The sequence below is a fragment of the Coregonus clupeaformis genome, chromosome 13 (assembly GCF_020615455.1).
Source record: "Coregonus clupeaformis isolate EN_2021a chromosome 13, ASM2061545v1, whole genome shotgun sequence".
Classification (NCBI taxonomy): domain Eukaryota; kingdom Metazoa; phylum Chordata; class Actinopteri; order Salmoniformes; family Salmonidae; genus Coregonus; species Coregonus clupeaformis.
In genome coordinates this window covers 57,647,834-57,669,079 of record NC_059204.1, presented here as the reverse complement: position 1 = coordinate 57,669,079, position 21,246 = coordinate 57,647,834, and the positions used below count along the sequence as shown (strand labels likewise).

The window sequence follows — 21,246 nt, the reverse complement described above, 5'->3', positions numbered from 1 at the left end:
TTTTAACACTTATTTAGAAGCTATGGACTTTTCTACAATCTCCGACAAGCGGAGGACAGCACTGCTCCGTCACTGCCTTGGTACAGAGGGACAGAGGATTTTCAGAGCGCTTGGATCGGCTCCTACATTCACTGCTGCAGTCAGCCTCTTACGGAACCACTTCGCCGGGAAAGAGCGAGTGCTCCTCCGACGCTACCGGCTACGGAAGAGACACCAACGGCCGGGTGAGTCCATTCAAAGCTACGTGGCTAATCTGAGGGATTTGGCTAGCTCTTGTAACTACGGGACACTTCAGGACGAGATCATCAGGGATCAGTTGATAGAGGGACGTTATGTGAAAAGACAAGGGAGAAACTGCTTTTGGAATCGGATAATTTACAACTAGATGGAGCTATTAAAATAGCACTCCAGGTTGAAGCGGCGTTGGAATGCTCTTCTATGCTAACAGACAGCTCTGCAGCATACACTCGGCCCCCAGCCATTCTCACACAGCAGCTTCAGCCCGAGCAGGCGCACTACAACGATCACGCGCTGCGCACGCCCTCCCGCGTCGATAGCTGCATGGACACAGACACCGACATGCCCGTGCAGCAGGCACACAGACAAACAAACAGAACTAGCTGTGGCAACTGTGGGGCTAGCTCTCACAATTCAAGGGCTTCAAACTGCCCAGCCCGTGGGAAAATATGCAAGAACTGTTCAAAAATACAATCACTTTGCGAAAGTGTGTCGTTCTGCCCCTGCTACTAGCTCCACCCAGAACAGGCCCTTCGTTTCATCTCACTCTCAACATGAACACACGGAAATCCGAACCGTCTCCACCAACCATGTGTCATTCAGGACATGCACTGTGCAGCTGGGTGAGGTGGGTTTGCCTTTGCTGCTGGATACTGGCGCTGCGGTGTCGTTGCTCAACCTTGCCACTTACTACAAGTTTTTCAGTCACCTACCACTCCAACAGCCCTCCACTGACCTGTGTGGGTACGGTAGATCTAAGATAGACATTGTAGGCACCCTCCAGGTCCCAGTACACTACGGCACCAAACATCTGCCATCATTCACATTTCATGTTGCAAAGCGGGGTGCCAACCTCCTGGGCCTCGACCTCTTCACAGGCTTGGGATTCACACTGAGAGATGACAGTGGGTCAGCTATCTACCAGGTTACCTGCACATGGCAACAGAACTGGCCGACTCTGTTTGATGGACTGGGCTGCCTCACAGCCTTTACTCACAGGCCCCTAGTGAATCCGGAAGTGACCCCAGTCATGCAGCCCCTGCGGCGCATTCCCTTTGCACTGCGTGATGATGTCACAAAAGATCTCCAGTCACAGTTGGATGCAGGCATCATTGAGCCAGTCAACGCTGCCCCCTGGATTTCAAACTTGGTCATTGCAACCAAAAAGTCCGGTGGAATCCGGACCTGTGTGGATCTCCGTGCTGTGAACAAGGCCGTTGTCCCGGATAAGTACCCCTTGCCTACAGCTGAGGAGCTGACCGCACAATTCCATGGCTCCACGATCTTCACGAAGCTTGACCTTCGTCAGGGTTATCTTCAGGTACCCCTCCATGCAGCTAGCAGAGACCTCACGGCCTTTGTCACACACGCTGGCGTGTTCAGATATACACGCATGCCTTTTGGACTTAGCTCCGCCCCCCAGCTGCTTCCAGAAGGTGATGAGCACCATCCTCGCTGGAATACCTGGGGTGGCGGTCTATCTGGATGACATCGTGGTCCACGGCCCTGACCTCCACATCCATGATTATCGACTCCACAGAGTATTCAGTGCTCTACTGCGGAACAACCTGACCCTGAACGGTGGAAAGTGCACCTTTGCAGCTCCAGCCGTCGAGTTTGTGGGCTTCCGCCTGTCGGCCAAAGGCATTGCCCCACTCATGTCGAACATTGAAGCCGTCCACCGGATCCCGGAACCGACCTCAGCCTCTCAGGTGGCCTCATTCTTGGGCATGACAGCTTACTACCTCCGGTTTCTGCCCCACTACTCTCAGACCACAGCGCCCCTTCGCCAGCTCCTCAAGAAGGATGAGCCATGGGCCTGGACGGCAGCCTGCTCAGACGCGGTCCGCTCACTGAAGAGCCAGCTCACCACAGCCCCAGTCTTGGCTCACTTTGACCCCGTCTGCCACACCATTGTCACATGTGACGCCTCAGCTGGAGCACTAGGAGCTGTCCTCTCACAGCTGCAGAATGGCATTGAGAGGCCCGTCGCCTTCGCCTCAAGGGGCCCTGAGCCCCACAGAACAACGGTACTCTGTGGGCGAACGAGAAGCACTGGCCTGTGTCTGGGCGTGCGAAAGGTGGCACCTCTACCTATATGGCCGTCTGTTCACACTCCGAACCGACCACCAGTCCCTCACAACGCTACTGTCAGCATCAGGAACTGGCCACAAGCCACTTCGGCTGCACAGATGGGCCGACCGCCTCAGACAGTATGACTATCAGCTGAAGTTCACTCCGGGGAGGGATAACGTGGTGGCAGACCTCCTCTCACGCTCCTTTGACGCTCCTACTCCAACCGTCTTGCCAGACGACAACGAAACAGAGCTTGTACAAATGCTCTACGCTCCTCTTCAGTCAGTCGTCTCACTGGAGGAGCTGAAGCAAGCATCGGAACAGGATCCCACACTGTCTACCCTGCGCACCTACATACGCACTGGATGGCCAGCACATGTGCCGGAAGAGCTGGCGACTTTCGCCAGAGTGAAGCACGAACTTTCTTGCTGGGAAGAAGTCTGTGTCTCTCGAGGGTTTTGCACTGTGGTCCCGAGTGGCCTGCGTGCGCGTGTTCTATCCATGGCGCACGAGGGTCACTTGGGCATAGTCAAGGTCAAACAGCGATGTCGAGACCTTGTGTGGTGGCCAGGCATCGACCACGACATTGAAGCCCTGGTCAGGGATTGTGCTGCATGCCTCCTCAGTGGGAAAACAGGACAGTCCGCCCCACCCCCCTGCAGCCTCTCGCATGGCCGTCCCACCCCTGGGAGCACATCCAACTGGACATCTGTGGCGAGATCCATGGACACGCAGTCCCTCACCATCAGCGCTTCCTGGTGGTGGTGTATGACCTCCACTCTAAGTGGCCAGAAGTGGTTCCTGTCGGAACTGTCACAGCACAGGCCATCGTGGACATCCTAGACAGCCTGTTCACAAGGTGGGGCCTACCCCTCACCCTTACCACGGACAATGGGCCCCAGCTAACCTCTGCCGAGTTCTCCTCATATCTCAGCAACAAGGGAATCAAACACATCCGCACGGCCTACTACAACCCACAAGCTAACGGAGGGGTGGAGCGCTTCAACCAAACGCTGAAGAACGGCATCAGAGCGCACCTGGTCCAGGGGTGCACGTTCCAAACTGCTTTGAATCAAACGCTAATGCACTACAGAGCAAGCAAACACACAACAACACAGGTCTCCCCGGCATCCCTCATGCTAGGTCGTGAGATGGAACTGCCACTGGACAGACTCAGAACACAGAGAGTAGCAGAACCGGCGACTAGGCGCACCCAAGAACAGCAGGCAGTGACCAGGCACCAAAGAGCAATGAAACAGCGTTTTGACAAGGCACACAGGGTGAAGAAGTCGATCATTCAAGTGTCAGACTGGGTCCGAGCCCGACGGCCTCAGCGGTGCAACAAAATGGCCTCATTCTGGTCGGACCCCTTGCAGGTCAGTCGACAACTGGGGCCCGCCACATTCATGATGAGCAATGGATCACGCTGGCACGCCAGCCGCCTCAGAAAAGTCCCTGCCCCTCAAGGAACACGAAGGCACACAAAACAGACATGCAGGCCAGAGACGCCACCGGATGGACCTCCTCCACCACTACCACCTGAGCCCCAGCCTCTGTGGGTTCCCCAAGGGCCAGAGCCACAAGCGGTGACGGTGGAAGAAAGGCCTATGCGGGCACGAACTCGCCCTGCTTATCTGGGGGACTACTTAACCTCTTTTCATTCTTAGGCTCCGTTAGGTGTCTTAGTCAACCTCCAGGTTAATGGACTGAACTGGCTAGTTTGGAGAGTCCATCCGTTTAAGGGTTAATGTTTATTTCTTACAGGTATCACTCTAGGTTCTTGCCCTATGGACATTTTATATATGGTACCAGTCCCTGGTTTTGGAAAGGGGGGGGAAATGTTATGTATGGTACGACGTGCTGTACGTCGTACTGTACGTTGTTATGGTTTACGACAGTGTGCTGCGTTACGGATGAATGGGTTGTCAGAATGCGTGGCACATGTCATTAAACGACAGAGTGATGTTCAATGTGAAACTGTGCAGATGTCCGTTCTTTTACAACTAGGCTAGATATAACAGTGTCTTGCTGACATCAAATGTTGGATGTCTGACAATTTTCTCCAGCTCAATGAGAAGAAATCAGAGGTTGTTTTATATGGCCCCCACCTTGCTAGAACCCAGATTGTAAATAACCTTGGTCATTTGTCCACTAATGTAAAGTCTACGGACAAAAGCCATGGTGTCTTCTTTGACCCTGACCTAAACCTTGAGCTGCATGTAAAGAAGGTTGTCCAGGCCTCCCGAGTTGCGCAGCGGTCTAAGGCACTGCATCGCAGTGCTAGAGGCTTCACTACAGACCCGGGTTCGATCCCAGGCTGTGTCGCAGCCGGCCGCGACCGGGAGACCCATGAGGCGGTGCACAATTGGCCCAGCATTGTCTGGGTTAGGGGAGGGTTTGGCCGGCCAGGATGTCCTTGTCCCATCGCACTCTAGCGACTCCTTGTGGCGGGACGGGCGCATGCACGCTGACTTCGGTCGCCAGCTGTACGGTGTTTCCTCCGACACATTGGTGCGGAGTTAAGCGAGCAGTGTGTCAAAAAGCAGTGCGGCTTGGCGGGGTCATGTTTCACAGCATGCGTGGCCCTTGACCTTCACCTCTCTCCGTAAGGGAGTTGCAGCGATGGGACAAGACTAACTACCAATTGGGGAGAAAAGGGGTAAAAAGTACAACAAAAAATAGAAGGTTGTCCAGTCCTGCTTTTATTATCTCAAAAATATAGCTAAAGACAATAAAATAATTTTCATTAGCTATATTTTTTAGATGCAGAGTATGTACTAGCAGAGTATGAATCTCCTTCCATCCCCCTCTCCCCCTCCCCCTCTCTCTGGTATTCACCATCCCTCCCTCCCTCCCACACAACCTCAAGTCTAGCGCCCTTCATCTATCCCCCTCTTTCTCTAACATCCCTCCCTCCCTCCCTCCCTCCCTCCCTCCCTCCCTCCCTCCCTCCCTCCCTCCCTCCCTCCCTCCAGTCTTACCATCCTCCAGTGTGGTTGCGTTGATCTCAGTGCTAGAGGGGCCAGTGCCAGCCCTGTTGAAGGCCTGGACCACCACTCCATACTGGGCAAACTTCTTCAGGTTGTCCAGGGTGTACACCTCGCTGTCCCCTGTAGCTTTCATCTCTACAATGCTGTACTGGCCATTACTGCCCGGCCCATTTTCACGGTAACCAATCTGGTACCCCCGGATCACCCCGTTCTGAAGCTCCTTCCTGGGGGCCTGAGAGGGAGAGGCAGGAGACAGTTCTGTTAGGACACTGACTGGAGATCAATGATGGTTAGTTTGAATGTCTCAGTTATTATGGTATTATAGCATAAAGGAAAAGAGGCATGATGGTTAATGAAGTTTACCCTCCATGTGACCCGTATGCTCTGCGACGTCATTGGCTGGAGGATCACGTCCATAGGGGGCCCATCAGGTTCTGTTTAGGTGAGATGTTGAAATGAGGGTTTCAATAACACCAAACAAGACAGCATTTTAAATAAGGGTGTTTGTGTGTGTGTATAAGTGTGTGTTAGACTTACGTGCTTCCTCTGTGCTGATGGTGAGCTCCTTGCTAGGCTGGCTGCGTCCGATCTTGTTGAAGGAGTACATGCGGATGCTGTAGACACAGGCAGGGTGCAGCTCCACGATGTTAGCCTGGTTGTTAGTGGGGGAGATGTTCCTGGTTGTGTACTTGTGATCCCAAGTATCTGTAACATATAGAAGCAGATAGAGAGGACATTAGAGGACCAGAGATACGGGAGTTAGATTGAGGACAATAGGGATGTGAGGGTTTAAAGGGTTAGACTGGTTGGACTCATACCAGACTTGTTCTTATACTCGATGTCGTAGCTGGTGATGATGCTGTTGCCATCGAACCTCTGGATCCAGCGCAGGTTCATACTGCGGTCCTTCACCTCTCTCACCTCCAACTCAGGAGGGTCAGGAGGCTCTGTGTGTGTGAGTGGAGGAGGTTAGGTATCAATTTGACCTCAATCACTAGTCCGTCAACAGTGAGCCTATGTGCAGTAATAGCAGAGTGAGAGAGATAGGCACCTTGCACGGTAAGCTGGATGAGTCCTCGCCCCTCTCCGTATGAGTTGATGGCGTGGCAGGAGAAGAAGACTGAGTCCCCGCGCTCCGCTGGCTTCAGCTGCATGCGGACAGCAACACACATAGAAGACAGAGAGACGACATCGAATATTTAGTGGTCAAAACTACCCAGCATACCATACTGTACCCTTTTGTACTTTCATCTCAACTCAATTGGGCTCTGTTCTACATTCTAATGCCCTTCAATTTCAATTCTCTCTCAACATTTTGCCCTCTTTCCTCAGTGTCTGACCTTGAGCGTGGAGATGACCTCGTCCCCTTTCTTGTTGATGGTGATGGAGTAGCGAGGGTTTCTCTCGGCGTCAATGACGGTGTCACCCCTCTCCCAGCGGATGATGATGGGCTGCTCCCCCCGCGCTGTGCAGTTCAGCTCCTTCACCTGGCCCTTGATGGCCATGGTGGTGTTGGGGTGCGACGTGATCATGGCTGGAACTGGAGACACACACAGAGAGAGATATTCATGAATATGATAAATAGATATGGGGGAATGAGAGAAGGAAACAGGGATGAGTATTTAAAAAATCGAGGAACTGTACAGGTGTGTAGAAAATAGAAATCTCAATTTCTTCCCTCCATCACTCTCTATTTTCATTTCACGCTCCGAGCCCTCATGGCCCTCCCACCCTCCTCTCCTCTCTTCCCCACCTCCCTCCTCCTCCCCTCTTCCTTCTTCCCTCCTCCTCTCCGCCGACATGGGTTATTGATCTGAGGGGTTCCTGCTGTTTTGTTTTCATCACTAACTCATCAGAACCTTTATTTTCTTCAAACCACACACACAGAACAGCCAGGACACACAGGACAGGCAGGACATACAGGACAGCCAGGACATACAGGACAGCCAGGACAGCCAGGACATACAGGACAGCCAGGACATACAGGACAGGCAGGACATACAGGACAGCCAGGACATACAGGACAGCCAGGACATACAGGACAGGCAGGACATACAGGACAGCCAGGACATACAGGACAGCCAGGACATACAGGACAGGCAGATAGGAACAAATCAATCAATACACACACACACCAGTCTGGGAGAGGGAGAGAGAGGGGTATGTATCTACTGAACAGGGTCATCGTGCTACTGTAGTGTAGCCCAGGGCTGGGGTCAAACAGGAGGGGAGAACCAAGCTCAGCCCAGGGCTGGAGGTAGACACAACATTGAACCAAGAAATATACATCATGAAATATTAGGATAGAAAGATAGAGAGAGGGGAGAGAGAGAATGACATAGAGAGAGAGAGAGAGAGAGAGAGAGAGAGAGAGAGAGAGAGAGAGAGAGAGAGAGAGAGAGAGAGAGAGAGAGAGAGAGAGAGAGAGAGAGCAGAGAGAGAGACAGAGAGAGAGAGAGAGACAGAGAGAGAGAGAGAGAGAGAGAGGGAGAGAGAGAGACAGAGAGAGAGAGAGAGAGAGACAGAGAGACGAGAGACAGAGAGAGAGAGAGAGAGAGAGAGAGAGAGAGAGAGAGAGAGAGACAGAGAGAGAGAGAGAGAGAGAGAGAGAGAGAGAGCGAGAGAGAGAGAGAGAGAGAGAGAGAGACAGACAGAGAGAGAGAGAGAGAGAGAGACAGAGAGAGAGAGAGCGAGAGAGAGCGAGAGAGAGCGAGAGGCTAAAAGTTACTAACTCTTGACGGTAAGGACCATGCTCTTGCTGATGTCAGAACCCACTCCGTTGGAGGCCTGACAGAGGTAGTATCCCCGGTCGTCCTCCAGGACGTGACGGATCAGCAGGGAGCCGTTGGACATGATCTGGATCCGACCAGTCAGAGGCACAGGGTGGTACTGCTGGGGGTTCCCTATACCTACAGGGAGGAACGGCACAGACGGGCTAAGTCAAGGTTACCCATGTTGATCATGGTTTCTAATCTTACGCTTGGATGTACTGTACATTAGTTATGATGTTAGAGTAGAGAATCAAAATACAGAAATGGGCTAATTGTCTCTTTCATCATCAATTCAACTTCAAAATTGATTACGTATTTTTGTACAAGTTATTTTACTAAGATGAATGGAATCGTAGACAGTTAGTTAGTTGATGTCATTAGTGGTGCAGGGTCTTTACCTTTGGCGTGTTTCCACATGACTTTGGGAGGAGGGTACCCCTCCACAGAGCAGTTGAGTACTCCTGCCTTCCCATAGATCCCATCCTGGTTGTTAGGCTGGACCACGAAGCGAGGGGGAACTGAGGGGAAAGAGGTATATTGGTTACAATCAGTATAGAATAACAGTCATTATACATGATAACTTCTCTAAAATGGTGGAGGTTCTTCATTATTCACCAATAATAACTCTTCCTTTCAAGTTACTTCTATACCCAATCTGCCCTTCCCTTAATTCTTCAATACCACACATTTTTCAACATCTCACCCTCCCCCCTTTTTTCAACCACCCCCTCCCATCTCTTCCCCTCCTCCCTCTCTCACCGGTGACGATCAGCTGTCTCTCCCAGCTGACAGTTGCCGCGGCGTTGCTAGCGATGCAGGTGTAGTTGCCGTTGTGCTTCAGTGTCACCTTGGAAATCTGCAGGGAGCTCATGAACTCCTTGGTCTCTATGCCAACGCCGGAGGTGGAGCCAGGCACGATGAGCTGCCCATCTTTGTGCCAGGTGATGCGGATGGGCATGTCCCCTGACGACACCACGCAGGCGATGTACATCAGCTTTCCCACCGACGTGGAGGGGATGTCAAAGGGCTGGATCAGGGGCGGCACTGAGGGGCAGAGGTTACAGAAGTCAGAGGTTAGAGGTCAGAGAGAGGGAGAGTGTGAGAGAGTGTGTGGACTGGATTAGACACCTTGGGTGTAGAGAGAGGGGCACTGAGCAGGCTGTTGTTGGCCAGTGTATGCCCCCTGATTTGCCCACCCCTGCCCCCCACTCCCTGCCATCTCCACTAGCCCATAATAGGTGCTCTGATTAGAGGCCAACTGGCGGAAGAAGTCATGCCGTTGCCATGGTAGTGGAGGGGATTGGGGGTGGGGGGTGGGGGTGCTACAGCTGAGACATCTAGGGGATTTAATCTGGGCCTCATTATGATTCATCTAATTAAATAAGGGACACACGTACACGCACACACACTTCTACAGCCCCCCCAACACACACACACACCTAAAGCACCCACGCTTACCACTCAACACACACACACATACACATCCATATAAAGCTAGATGCTTTTAACACCATGGTGTGACCACCCTGTTGAGCTGAGTGAGTTGGTGACTTTCAACAAATCCACTGCATTGGAGTGAGCAGTTACAGTCTGTCATTGGTAGTTTTGGTTCAACACATCCTCCCTACTCCCTTTCCCTTACCTGTATTCCACCTTTGCCCCTACCCCCTGTCCCCCACCCCTGTCCAATCCCCTACCTTTCACAGTGACATGGACAGTCTGGTCGATGGAGGTCTGTGGCTGGATGAGTACACTACACAGGTAGGTACCCTCGTCCATGCCCTTCTGCACATCACTCAGCCTCAGGGTTCCATTCTCATACACCACCTGGCGATGGTTGTCAGGCAGCAGCATGCCATCCTTAAACCACTTGATAGAGTAGTAGGGGTAACCAATCACACGACAGGTTATAAAGGTGTTCCTTCCAGCTACAGCCGTGATGTCACGCATCTCCCTGATCCTAGGAGAACCTGGAGACACAGAGAAGAGAGGGAGGACAGGGGAGAGGAGGAGAGGAGGGAGAGAGGGAGAACAGGGGAGAGGAGGAGAGGAGGGAGAGAGGGAGGTCAGGGGAGAGGAGGAGAGGAGGGAGAGAGGGAGGACAGGGGAGAGCAGGAGAGGAGGGAGAGAGGGAGAGGAAGTGGAGACATGGGGTGGAAGAGAAGAGAGAGGGGAGAGGAGGAGGACATGGGAGAGAAAGGGAGCAGAGGAGGAGAGGAGGGAGAGAGTGATTGGGGCAGATTGAGGGGTAGAGAGGGAGGTTAGTGAATCCCCCTTAATCCAATCATACTGGTTATATTTGTAATATCTATTAATTATTTGTGTTTTCTAAGTGATTGTATGTATGGGTGTGTATGCGCGTGTTTGACTACATTACCCTCAGTAACACTGTCCTAAGGCATTAGAGATAGAGAGCAATAGAGTCAGTGAGAGACAGACAGGCAGACAGACACACTGGGCAAGACACAAACAGACAGACAGACAGACAGAGAAATAAGAAGCGAGAGAGAGAGACACACATACAGAGGAAGAGGGATGACGGTTGGAGGGTTGGGATTGGTTTGGTGTGTGAAGAGATGAACTCTAAGCCCAGCTGTGTGTGTTGGCTGTGTGTATGTGTTGCACATGTATCTAACTCCCTACACATCTCCACCTGTCTCTGTACTGCATACGTGTTGTCAGTGCGTGTATAGGTGCGGGTGTGGGGTGCGTGTATATTGAAAAGTAGACAGGCACCTCTTACGTTTATGCGCGCTTGGTACTCGGCGCTACCGGCCGAGTTGCGTGCGGCGCAGCGATACACTCCCCCATCGCGGATGGCCGGGCTGCTTACGTTGACATGTGACACGGTCAGGCCGTCTGATAGGGTGTACTGGCTGGTCTTGTAGGCGGAGTCTCGCACCACAGGCTCGTCGTCCAGCGTCCAGGTGATGGAGGGGGGTGGGGCTCCTTTGGCGCCACACATCAGGGAGAAGGGCTCACCGGGGGCGACCACGCGCTCACTGAAGGAGGACACGATACGAGGAGTACCATCTACAGGAGAGAGAGATGAAGAGATGGAGACAGAGAGACAGAGAGAGAGAGAGAGAGAGAGAGAAAGAGAGAGAGAGAGTGATAGATAAGAAAAGTGAGATTCACAGCTTTTCAGTTACAAATGTTACGAATAAAGTTGCCTGCTTCCCCACCTCCCCTCCCACCTAGCCCTCCCTCCCTCCTTCCCTCCCACCTCCCCTCCCTCCTTCCCTCCCACCTCCCCTCCAACCCTCCAACCTCCCCTCCCTCCTTCCCTCTTTCCATCATTTTACCCTCCAGCAGTATGATAGAGAAGTCCTGGGCGGTGTGGCCCTTGCGGGAGGCGAAGCACTGGTAGGCCCCAGAGTGGCTCTTCTGAGCCGCTGTGATCTGCAGGGTGTCGTTGTGGGGCCCCTGGATGGAGATGTGCTGATCTGGGACTATAGGGTCTGTGTTCCTGTACCAGGCCACTGTGTACTCTGGAGAACCCTCCACAGCACAGGTAAAGAACAGGGTACTGCTGATGCCCGTCTTCAGACTCTTGGGGGAAAGGGTCACTCGCAGGGGGTCTGGGGAAGGAGAGAGAACACACACATGAGTAATACACTCATCACTCATCACAAACACACACAAAGAGAGAAAAACAAAATCGTGCAATCAGTTGAGGAGACTCATTAAAAAAGCAGCTGGAGACATCTCTTCACATCTTTGTCCATGTATGTACGTGTGTGTGTGTGTGTGTGTGTTTGTGAATGTCAGTGAGCAATAAGGCAGCTGGTGGTGTGTGCTGGGGGGCCTGGCTGTGCCACCCAACCCCCCTCACCCTGTCAGAGTCACACTGTGTGCTACCATGCCTGCCTCCGCTCTCTCTCTTTATCTCTTTCTTGCCCTCTCTCGCTCTCTGTTTCTCTCTTTCTAGCTCTCTATCTTCTCTGTGTTTATATACACCTGTCTCTCTCGCTCATTCTTCCCCTGTCTCTCTGAATGACTGTACAGTATATACTTCTACTTCTTCAGTGTCGGTCTCCTTCTTTTACTCCATCCAAACCTCCTCCTGCTCTCTGTATCACTCTCCCTCTGACAGTGAGTGGTGTTGACAGTAGTGTGAAGTGCTCAGTCTCAATGCATTACTGTCCTGTCCTGTCCTGTCCTGTCCTCTGTCTAGAGACCTGATCTGACAGGGCATCAAACACTACACACCAATTCATACTGATCCATTTCTCACACACTCTACATCCCCCCCCTCCCCCCCCTCCTCCTCATCTCCTCACCTATGACGTAAAGTGCTCCGGACACCTCCTTGGAGCCAAAGCTGTTGGTGACCTCACAGGCGTAGCTGCCGCTGTCCTCCTGCCTGAGGTCACTGATGGTCAGACCTGTGAGGCGCCGCATCCAGCGAGCGTCGGAAGGCAGTGGGCGGCCGTCCTTCAGCCAGCGCACTGTGGGGTTGGGGTACCCCGCTGCCATGCAGGGGAGCTCCACACTCTGACCCGCCCGCACCTCCCCCGCCTGGAAACTATCCAGGATAGAGGGAGACGACTCTGTGGGGTCTGGAGGAGAGAGGGGGGAGACAGGTTACACTTTGGACTGGGGTAGGGTGTAGGATGTTTATCATTTATATTCATAGACATTCTGTATATTACACACACAGAACACTGTGAAATACAGACACTGACATACTTTACACACAGTCCTACTCACCCATGACAGACAGCCTGGCTCCATTGCTCTGGCGTGTCTCTCCGCTGTATTTGTGCTTGGTGATACAGCGGTAGGTAGAGAGGGCATCCTCTTTCTGGACATCTGAGATGTACAGAGCACCAAAGGACGTCAGGAAGAACCTGTTAGCTGTTAGAAAGAGAGAAAAATATTTAATAAAGCCTCAAAATAACTAAATATCCTCAACAAACAACTCAGTCAGCACGAGGGTGACTGCTATGCAAATCCTTGGCAACCTGTCATAGCATAGAGGACACGCTTTGGTCAGTCGAAAATGGTCAAACACTCATCGCATACAGTACAGACGTTATCACCATCTCTACTCCAGTAATGTTATCATTGTTGTGGTGGATATAGAACACAGCAAGATCAGCCCAGGTCTGGTAAGTGTGTCAGTGTGTGATGTACCCTGCCAGACTGTGCCCTATTTTCAGCCTGTGCCAATCTGACAAGCCCTGCCCACTTATTGGAGTGGTAGAGTGGCAGAGCGAGGGAGAGAGGGAGAGAGGGAGAGAGAGAGAGAGGGAGAGAGGGAGAGGGGAGAGGGGAGAGAGGGAGAGAGGGAGAGAGGGAGAGAGGGATAGAGGAGAGAGGAGAGAGGGAGAGAGAGAGTGAGAGAGTTAGAAAGGGAGAGAGAGGGAGAGGGAGAGAAGGAGAGAGGGAGAGAGGGAGAGAGGAGAGAGGGAGAGAGGGAGAGAGGGAGAGAGGGAGAGCGGGAGAGAGGGAGAGAGAGTGAGAGAGTGAGAAAGGGAGAGAGAAGGAGAGAGGGAGAGGGGAAATAGAGCGGGAGAGAGAAAGAGAGTTGAGTTTTTATAAAACCTTTATTTTATACTCAAGTGTTAACACAAATAATGACACACTGCCTTTTAGAAATGAAACAACAAATGTCATTCCTAAATAAAAATGAAATTACATTAAAATACAAAAGCATATACATGTATATACATTCAATTCATCAACGAAAAATAGTTTCCCCTCCTCCACAAAACAAACCGCTCCTTCGTAAGCCCACTTCTCCTCAAACAAATCTTTTACAACCGAGAAGAACTCAAAATCCACTTTTATTCTTGTTTTCACTAATCCTTTAAAAACACATCTTACATCCTGCCCATATCCCGTGCCTATTTTATGTTTCTGTCACGCCCTGGCTCTGGGGACTCTTATATGTTGAGCCAGGGTGTGGATTTTTCTATGTTATAGTTTTCTATGTTGTGTTCTAGATCGTTTAGTTTCTATGTTGGCCAGGGTGGTTCCCAATCAGAGACAGCTGTAGCTCGTTGTCTCTGATTGGGGACCATACTTAGGCAGCCTGGTGGCACCAGTTTATTGTGGGATCTTGTTCCGTTTGGTTTGTTGTGTATAACCTAGGACTTCACGTATCGTTTGTTTGTTGTTTTTGATCGTGTGTTGAGTACAATTAAAGTATGTACGCTTATCACGCTGCGCCTTGGTCCGCATCTCATAACGATCGTGACAGAAGATCCCACCATCTGAGGACCAAGCAGCGTGCCAAACAGGAGAAGTTGGCGATGTCCCAGGTGGGCGAATGGTGGTCTTGGGAGGACATATTCGCGGGCAGAGGGCCATGGGCAAAAGTAAAGGCCCAGGCAGGAGAGGAGAAATGGCGCCAACCGTGCCGACGACGGACACGCGAGAGGCAACCCCAAGTAATTTTTTGGGGGGGGCACACGACGTGGACGACGGGGCTGCTGGAGGCAGCTACAGGGCGCTTCGGCGATCTAGGAGAGGAGGCCACCAGGTTTGGGGGGCTGGAAGGGTGGTTGGCGGAGCCTAGAGGTAGAGCAGAGCCAACTCCCCGTACTCAGGCTAGGCAGTGTGAGACTGGGCAGGTTCCGTGGTATGCGGAGCCACGTACTGTGCCGCGAGTGTTCCGGCACAGTCCTGTACGTCCTGTGCTAGCACCACGCACGTGTCGTGCTAAGGTGGGCATGCAGCCAGGACGGAGTGTGCCGGCTCAACGCTCGTGGCCTCCAGTACCCCTCCTCGTCCCGGATATCCTGCGCCAGTGCCACGTGCTGTAGCGCCAGTACGAGTGCACAGCCCTGTACGTCCTGTGCTGATGCCTCACACACAGGGTGTGGAGATAGGCATTCAGCCAGGACGGGTTGTGTCAGCTCTCCGCTCCAGACCTCCAGTCCGTCTCCACAGCCCGGTCCGGCCTGTTCCTGTCCCTCGCACCAAGCCTGTGGTGCGCGTCGTCAGCCCGGTCCGGCCTGTTCCTGTCCCTCGCACCAAGCCTGTGGTACGTGTCATCAGCCCGGTCCGGCCTGTTCCTGTCCCTCGCACCAAGCCTGTGGTGCGCGTCGCCAGCCCGGTCCAGCCTGTTCCTGTCCCTCGCACCAAGCCTGTGGTGCGCGTCGTCAGCCCGGTCAGGCCTGTTCCTGTCCCTCGCACCAAGCCTGTGGTGCGCGTCGCCAGCCCGGTCCGGCCTGTTACTGTCCCTCGCACCAAGCCTGTGGTGCGCGTCGTCAGCCCGGCCCGGCCTGTTCCTGCTCCCTGCACCAAGCCAGTGGTGCGCGTCGTCAGCCCGGTCCGGCCCGTTCCTGCTCCCCGCACCAAGCCAGTGGTGCGCGTCGTCAGCCCGGTCCGGCCCGTTCCTGCTCCCCGCACCAAGCCAGTGGTGCGCGTCGTCAGCCCGGTCCGGCCCGTTCCTGCTCCCCGCACCAAGCCAGTGGTGCGCGTCGCCAGCCCGGTCCGGCCCGTTCCTGCTCCCCGCACCAAGCCAGTGGTGCGCGTCTTCAGTCGGGCACGGTCCATGCCTGTTCCACCGGTGCCTGGTCCGGCACCGGTCAGCTGCTCCACTCCGGAGCCAGAGCAATCCGCTCCACCGGTGTCCAGTCCAGCTCCGGCCAGCGGGGCCAGACCAGATCAGGGGCGCTACGGGGGGGTAGAGGGAGAGTGGTGGTCACGCCCAGAGCCGGATCCGCCTCCGAGGCGGAATGCCCACCCGGCCCCTACCCTGTTGTGTTGGTGTGGCGCGGTCGCAGTCCGCGCCTTTGGGGGGGGTACTGTCACACCCTGGCTCTGGGGACTCTTATATGTTGAGCCAGGGTGTGGATTTTTCTATGTTATAGTTTTCTATGTTGTGTTCTAGATCGTTTAGTTTCTATGTTGGCCAGGGTGGTTCCCAATCAGAGACAGCTGTAGCTCGTTGTCTCTGATTGGGGACCATACTTAGGCAGCCTGGTGGCACCAGTTTATTGTGGGATCTTGTTCCGTTTGGTTTGTTGTGTATAACCTAGGACTTCACGTATCGTTTGTTTGTTGTTTTTGATCGTGTGTTGAGTACAATTAAAGTATGTACGCTTATCACGCTGCGCCTTGGTCCGCATCATGTGACGATCGTGACAGTTTCCAACTCATAAAAATTGATATCTTAGCTTGTCCCAAAATAAAATGTAACAGTTTACATTTACTTTTCTGTTACTTACTATATTGAAACCCCAAAATAAAAACAGTGTTATTGAAAATCTTCCCTACAGCTTTAAACAAAGACTCCAGCATTTCCAAGAGGTTTTATCCTCTCACACTCCATAAAACAGTGAAACATTGTTTCTCTTATATTACAAAAAGGACATCCATCTCCAACATCTGAGTTAATAACAGATACAAAAGCATTAACTGCAATGATGCCATGCAAAACCCTCCATTGCATATCACCAGTACCCTTTTGTAACGGAGGCTTGTACAGTGCTCTCCATGCTGGCTTTACCTTGTCATCAATGCCCAATTTTACCCTCCATGGAGTGTCTTTTCTATTTTTCAATGTATCTTTATTCAACACCTTGACACACCCCCTATATAAGTATTTCCCATTCACCCCATCCAAACCCACCTCTTCCAACCCTCTCAAATCCAGTAATAACGCCTTTCTTTCTGACTCTGTGATATTGGGTGTAATCCCTAGTCTTGGAAATGAGACGTTTTCATCTTGTACCATCTTGTACCTTCTCTGCTGACAGAGACTTCCTGCAGCTTCCCAGCAGTTGTCCGACAATCCTTTCCGACCTCACCCCCAAATGATCAGCCACCCGTCTTCCATCCATTAAGGTACGCCCAGCCATGGCCATTAACTGTTTTAAGGTGATGATTTTGCCCTTCACCAGAATCTTGGAGAAATGTGGAACAGCTGCAGTTGTACAATCCAGTCTTGCCCCGTACAATGCACTGACTCCGCTGAAGTGCTTCTGGACACCTTCATTATGCTCCACACCCTAAGAAGGCCTCTGTAAAACTGAGGTACTCCCTCACTAGAAATCTGGCTACTATCAACCAAAAATAAAGCCTTCTTTAAACCTAATCCCCCAACCTGCCACCCCCTCTCCAAACCACATTTTCCGGTCCATAAAGCAACCTTTGAATAAACGGAAACCGGAAAGCAGCAGCCCTACTTGCAAGATGTACAAGACCTTGTCCCCCCTCCTCTTATGACAAATACCAAACACTTTGTGGAACCCAATGATATTTATCCCAAAATAAATCTACAATAATCGCCTGTATTTTAGCCAGAAGGCCATATGGTGGCTCTAAAACTGACAACCGATGCCACAGTGCAGAGGCAATCACATTGTTAACTATAATAGTGCGCCCCCTATATGACATACGAGATAACAACCAACGCCATCTCCTCATCCTCCCTTCCACCACTTCAACCACCCCAATCCAATTTTTTCCCATTGTCCCCTCATCTCCTAGGTACACTCCAAGATACTTAAAACATCCAACTCCAAGATACTTAAAACATCCCTTACACCATTCCAGCCCCCCTGGCAAAGCCATGATCCCTCCAGACCATTCTCCAATCTGTAAAGCACAACTTGTTTCCCAATTTACCTTTGCAGAGGATATTCCCCTAAAACGATCAACCATTAGACTCAAACTATCCTCCTCCGCTTGATTTTTCCCTAAAATAACTAGCATAGGCTGAGAGCCGAATAGGAGGAATATCCTCTGAAAGGTACACCCCTTCAATACGACTTCTAATGCTATTTAGTAGTGGCTCTATAGCAATGGCATATAACATTCCCAACAAAGAACATCCCTGCCTAATACCTCTACACACTTTAAAAGGAGCACTCAAGCCACCGTTAACTTTCAATACACTTTCAATGTCACCATATATCACCCTTATCATAGCAATAAAACCAGAGCTGAAACCAAACGCCTCAAAAGTGTGCCATAAGTATTGATGTTCAACTCGGTCAAATGCCTTTTCCTGATCAATTGAAATTAGACCAGCATCCAACCCAATAGCCCTAGAGACGTCCAAAAAATCCAGAATCAGAGAAATGTTATCCCCTATCTGCCTGACGGGAACACAGTAGGACTGGTCCGTATGATTTGCCCCATCACCTCCCTCAGCCTGTTGGACAAAGCCTTTGACAGGATGCACAATAAAGCCACCGGCCTCCAGTTCTTCACCTCCCTAGGGTCACCCTTTTTGGGCAGTAGGGTGAGGACAGCCTTTCTGCAGCTTATCGGTAGTAACCCTACGGTCAAACTATCATTAACTACTGCTAGCCAATCCTCTCCCAACATAGCTCAAAAATACTTTAAAAAGTCAACAGGAAGCCCATCAATGCCTGGTGCCCTTCCATTTTCCATGGTTGCTCTAGCTCAATCTGAGCTTTTTTCCCCTCAGCAGCCTCCACTGTGTTGGGCGATTAGGCCTGGCTCGCAGTCGGCATTCCAATTCATTCCAAAGGGGTTCGATGGGGTTGAGGTCAGGGCTCTGTGCAGGCCAGTCAAGTCCTTCCACACCGATCTCGACAAACCATTTATGTATGGACCTCGCGTTGTGCACGGGGACATTGTAATGCTGAAACAGGAAAGGGCCTTCCCCAAACTGTTGCCACAAAGCACAGAACCGTCTAGAATGTCATTGTATGCTGTAGCGTTATGATTTCCCTTCACTGGAACTAAGGGGCCTAGCCCGAACCATGAAAAACAGCCCCAGACCATTATTCCTCCTCCACCAAAGTTTATAGTTGGCACTATGCATTGGGGCAGGTAGCGTTCTCCTGGCATCCGCCAAACCCAGATTCGTCTGTCGGACTGCCAGATGATAAAGGGTGATTCATCCTTCCAGAGAACGAGTTTACACCACTCCAGCCGATGCTTGGCTTTGCACATGGTGATCTTAGGCTTGTGTGCGGCTGCTCGGCCATGGAAACCCATTTCATGAAGCTCCTGACGAACAGTTATTGTGCTGACGTTGCTTCCAGAGGCAGTTTGGAACTCGGTAGTGAGTGTTATAACCGAGGACAGACAATTTTTACGCGTTACGTGCTTCAGCACTCTGCGGTTCCATTCTGTACGCTTGTGTGGCCTACCACTTTGCGGCTGAGCCGTTGTTGCTCCTAGACGTTTCCACTTCACAATAACAGCACTTACAGTTGACCGGGGCAGCTCTAGCAGGGCAGAAATGTTACGAACTGACTTGTTGGAAAGGTGGCATCCTATGACAGTGCCACATTGAAAGTGACTGAGCTCTTCAGTACGTGCCATTCTACTGCCAATGTTTGTCTATGGAGATTGCATGGCTGTGTGCTCGATTTTATACACCTGTCAGCAACTGGTATGGCTGAAATAGCCGAATCCACTAATTATTGGCCAGTGTATGGCTGTGTGTGTGTGTGTGTGTGTGTGTGTGTGTGTGTTTGTAAGTGTGTGTGTGTGCATGCGTGTGTGTATTAGGGGCGGGGGCTAGCAGCAGGCTGACAGACTGTGTGTGTGTGGAGGGTAGGGGCACAGTCGCAGCGCAGGCTGTAATTTCACAGTCAGCCTTTGTTTGCACCCCTGAATTAAGCCTTACAGGATAATGTTCACTTTAAGATTTCAACTCCCATAACATCGACCGCCACGCTGTCACAACACACTGACATATAGACAGAGAGGGAGAGAGAGAGGGGGGGAGAGGAAGAGATAGCGAGAGGGATAGAACTAGGGAAAGAGAGATCTGTCACAAACAGATGCCGTGGAGACACCTCCAGAACAGGAGCCATTTTAATCACATGATCTCCTCCACTATCCACCCATCTTAATTGTTTCTCATGTTTATTCAATCTCTCTATCTTCAATCATCTCTCTCAATCTATCCTTCTTAGCCCTCCCTATCGTTCCCCCCTTACACACTCTCTCTTTTCCTCCTCTCTCTCTCTCTCCCCCCCCTCTCTCTCTCTCTCTCTCTCTCTGTCTCTCATCTCCCTCTCTCTCTGTTGTTAAGCAGAGTGGCAGACAGAGTAAAATATTAATTACTAAATCACTGTACTCCCCAAGCTTCTATTCATGCTGACTTGACTGTATAAAGTGAGAAGCAAGCCGATGTGATGCACTAGATAAAGAGCCAGTTCACCACATTCCCTCTGTTACCCTGTTACCCTGCCACTCACCCGCAGGCCTGTTGTTCTCTGTTGGGCTTGTCAGTCAAGGACACACTAGGTTAGCAGAGAACAAGCAGGGAGTAAAAGATGAAAGGGAAGAAGGGTGGAGCAGAAGAAGGAAAAGCAGGAGGAGAAAAGTGAGAGTGTGGTGCGCATGTTCATATATGTGTCTCTGTGTGAGAGGGGAAAATAAAAAAGGGTGGGCACCTGTCTATGTCTCTATGTGTGTGTGTGTGTGTGTGTGTGTGTGTGTGTGTGTGTCAATGGATACTGTAATTATGTGGGTTAGACCGCTGAGCTTGGGGCTTGTTGTCAAACACAGCACAGGAAGGCCTACTGGTGGGCTTCCCTGTCAAAATCACACTGCTTTCAAGTCAGCTTGGAACCCACTACAAAACCTAGAGACATGCTGTTGGGTAGCAGGCAGAACCTGGGAGGGTTATATGAGGGGAGAGAGGAGAGGGGAGAAAAACTAAAATAAGGATGGAGAGAGATGGGGAAAGATATGGGGGAAGCAACTGAGAGAGAGCTACACACAGAGAACCAGAGAGAGAGAGACAGACAGAGACAGAGAGAGACAGAGAGAGAGAGAGAGAGCAGAGAGAGAGAGAGAGAGAGAGAGAGAGAGAGAGAGAGAGAGAGAGAGAGACAGAGAGAGAGAGAGACAGAGAGAGAGAGAGACAGAGAGAGAGAGAGAGAGAGAGAGAGAGAGAGAGAGAGAGAGAGAGAGAGAGAGAGAGAGCGAGAGAGAGAGAGAGAGAGAGAGAGAGAGAGAGAGAGAGAGAGAGAGAGAGACAGAGAGAGAGAGAGACAGAGAGAGACAGAGAGAGACAGAGAGAGACAGAGAGAGAGAGAGAGAGAGAGAGAGAGAGACAGAGAGAGACAGAGAGAGAGAGAGAGAGAGAGTAACGTCAGTAGTAGGGTGTGGGTCGGAGCCGGTGTGGGTCGGAGCCAGTGTGTGTGTGTGAGTGTGTGTGTGTGTGTGAGTCAGTAGCAGCCTTGTTTCCTCACATGCAAATTAAGGCAGCGTCACACAGC

General features: G+C 51.6%; 1 protein-coding gene across 6 annotated transcripts in view; it reads right to left on the bottom strand.

The window, feature by feature from the left end:
- The window catches only part of LOC121579981 (Down syndrome cell adhesion molecule-like protein 1 homolog), a 91,088-nt gene that overhangs the window by 21,161 nt on the left and 48,681 nt on the right, over positions 1–21,246 (bottom strand). For 5 of the 6 annotated variants that reach the window (XM_041895022.2, XM_041895023.2, XM_041895025.2 and 2 more), the window contains exons 4-17: positions 12,788–12,934; positions 12,358–12,636; positions 11,380–11,655; positions 10,811–11,107; positions 9,772–10,044; positions 8,834–9,118; positions 8,473–8,592; positions 8,036–8,212; positions 6,644–6,843; positions 6,355–6,451; positions 6,122–6,250; positions 5,841–6,008; positions 5,667–5,737; positions 5,295–5,535 (exon numbers count right to left, since the gene is read on the bottom strand). In XM_041895022.2, coding sequence (XP_041750956.2) covers positions 5,295–5,535; positions 5,667–5,737; positions 5,841–6,008; positions 6,122–6,250; positions 6,355–6,451; positions 6,644–6,843; positions 8,036–8,212; positions 8,473–8,592; positions 8,834–9,118; positions 9,772–10,044; positions 10,811–11,107; positions 11,380–11,655; positions 12,358–12,636; positions 12,788–12,934 — 2,760 coding nt within the window. Of the gene's footprint in view, positions 1–5,294; positions 5,536–5,666; positions 5,738–5,840; positions 6,009–6,121; positions 6,251–6,354; positions 6,452–6,643; positions 6,844–8,035; positions 8,213–8,472; positions 8,593–8,833; positions 9,119–9,771; positions 10,045–10,810; positions 11,108–11,379; positions 11,656–12,357; positions 12,637–12,787; positions 12,935–21,246 lie in introns of those variants that run through there. The other variant, XM_041895028.2, reaches the window with a different exon arrangement.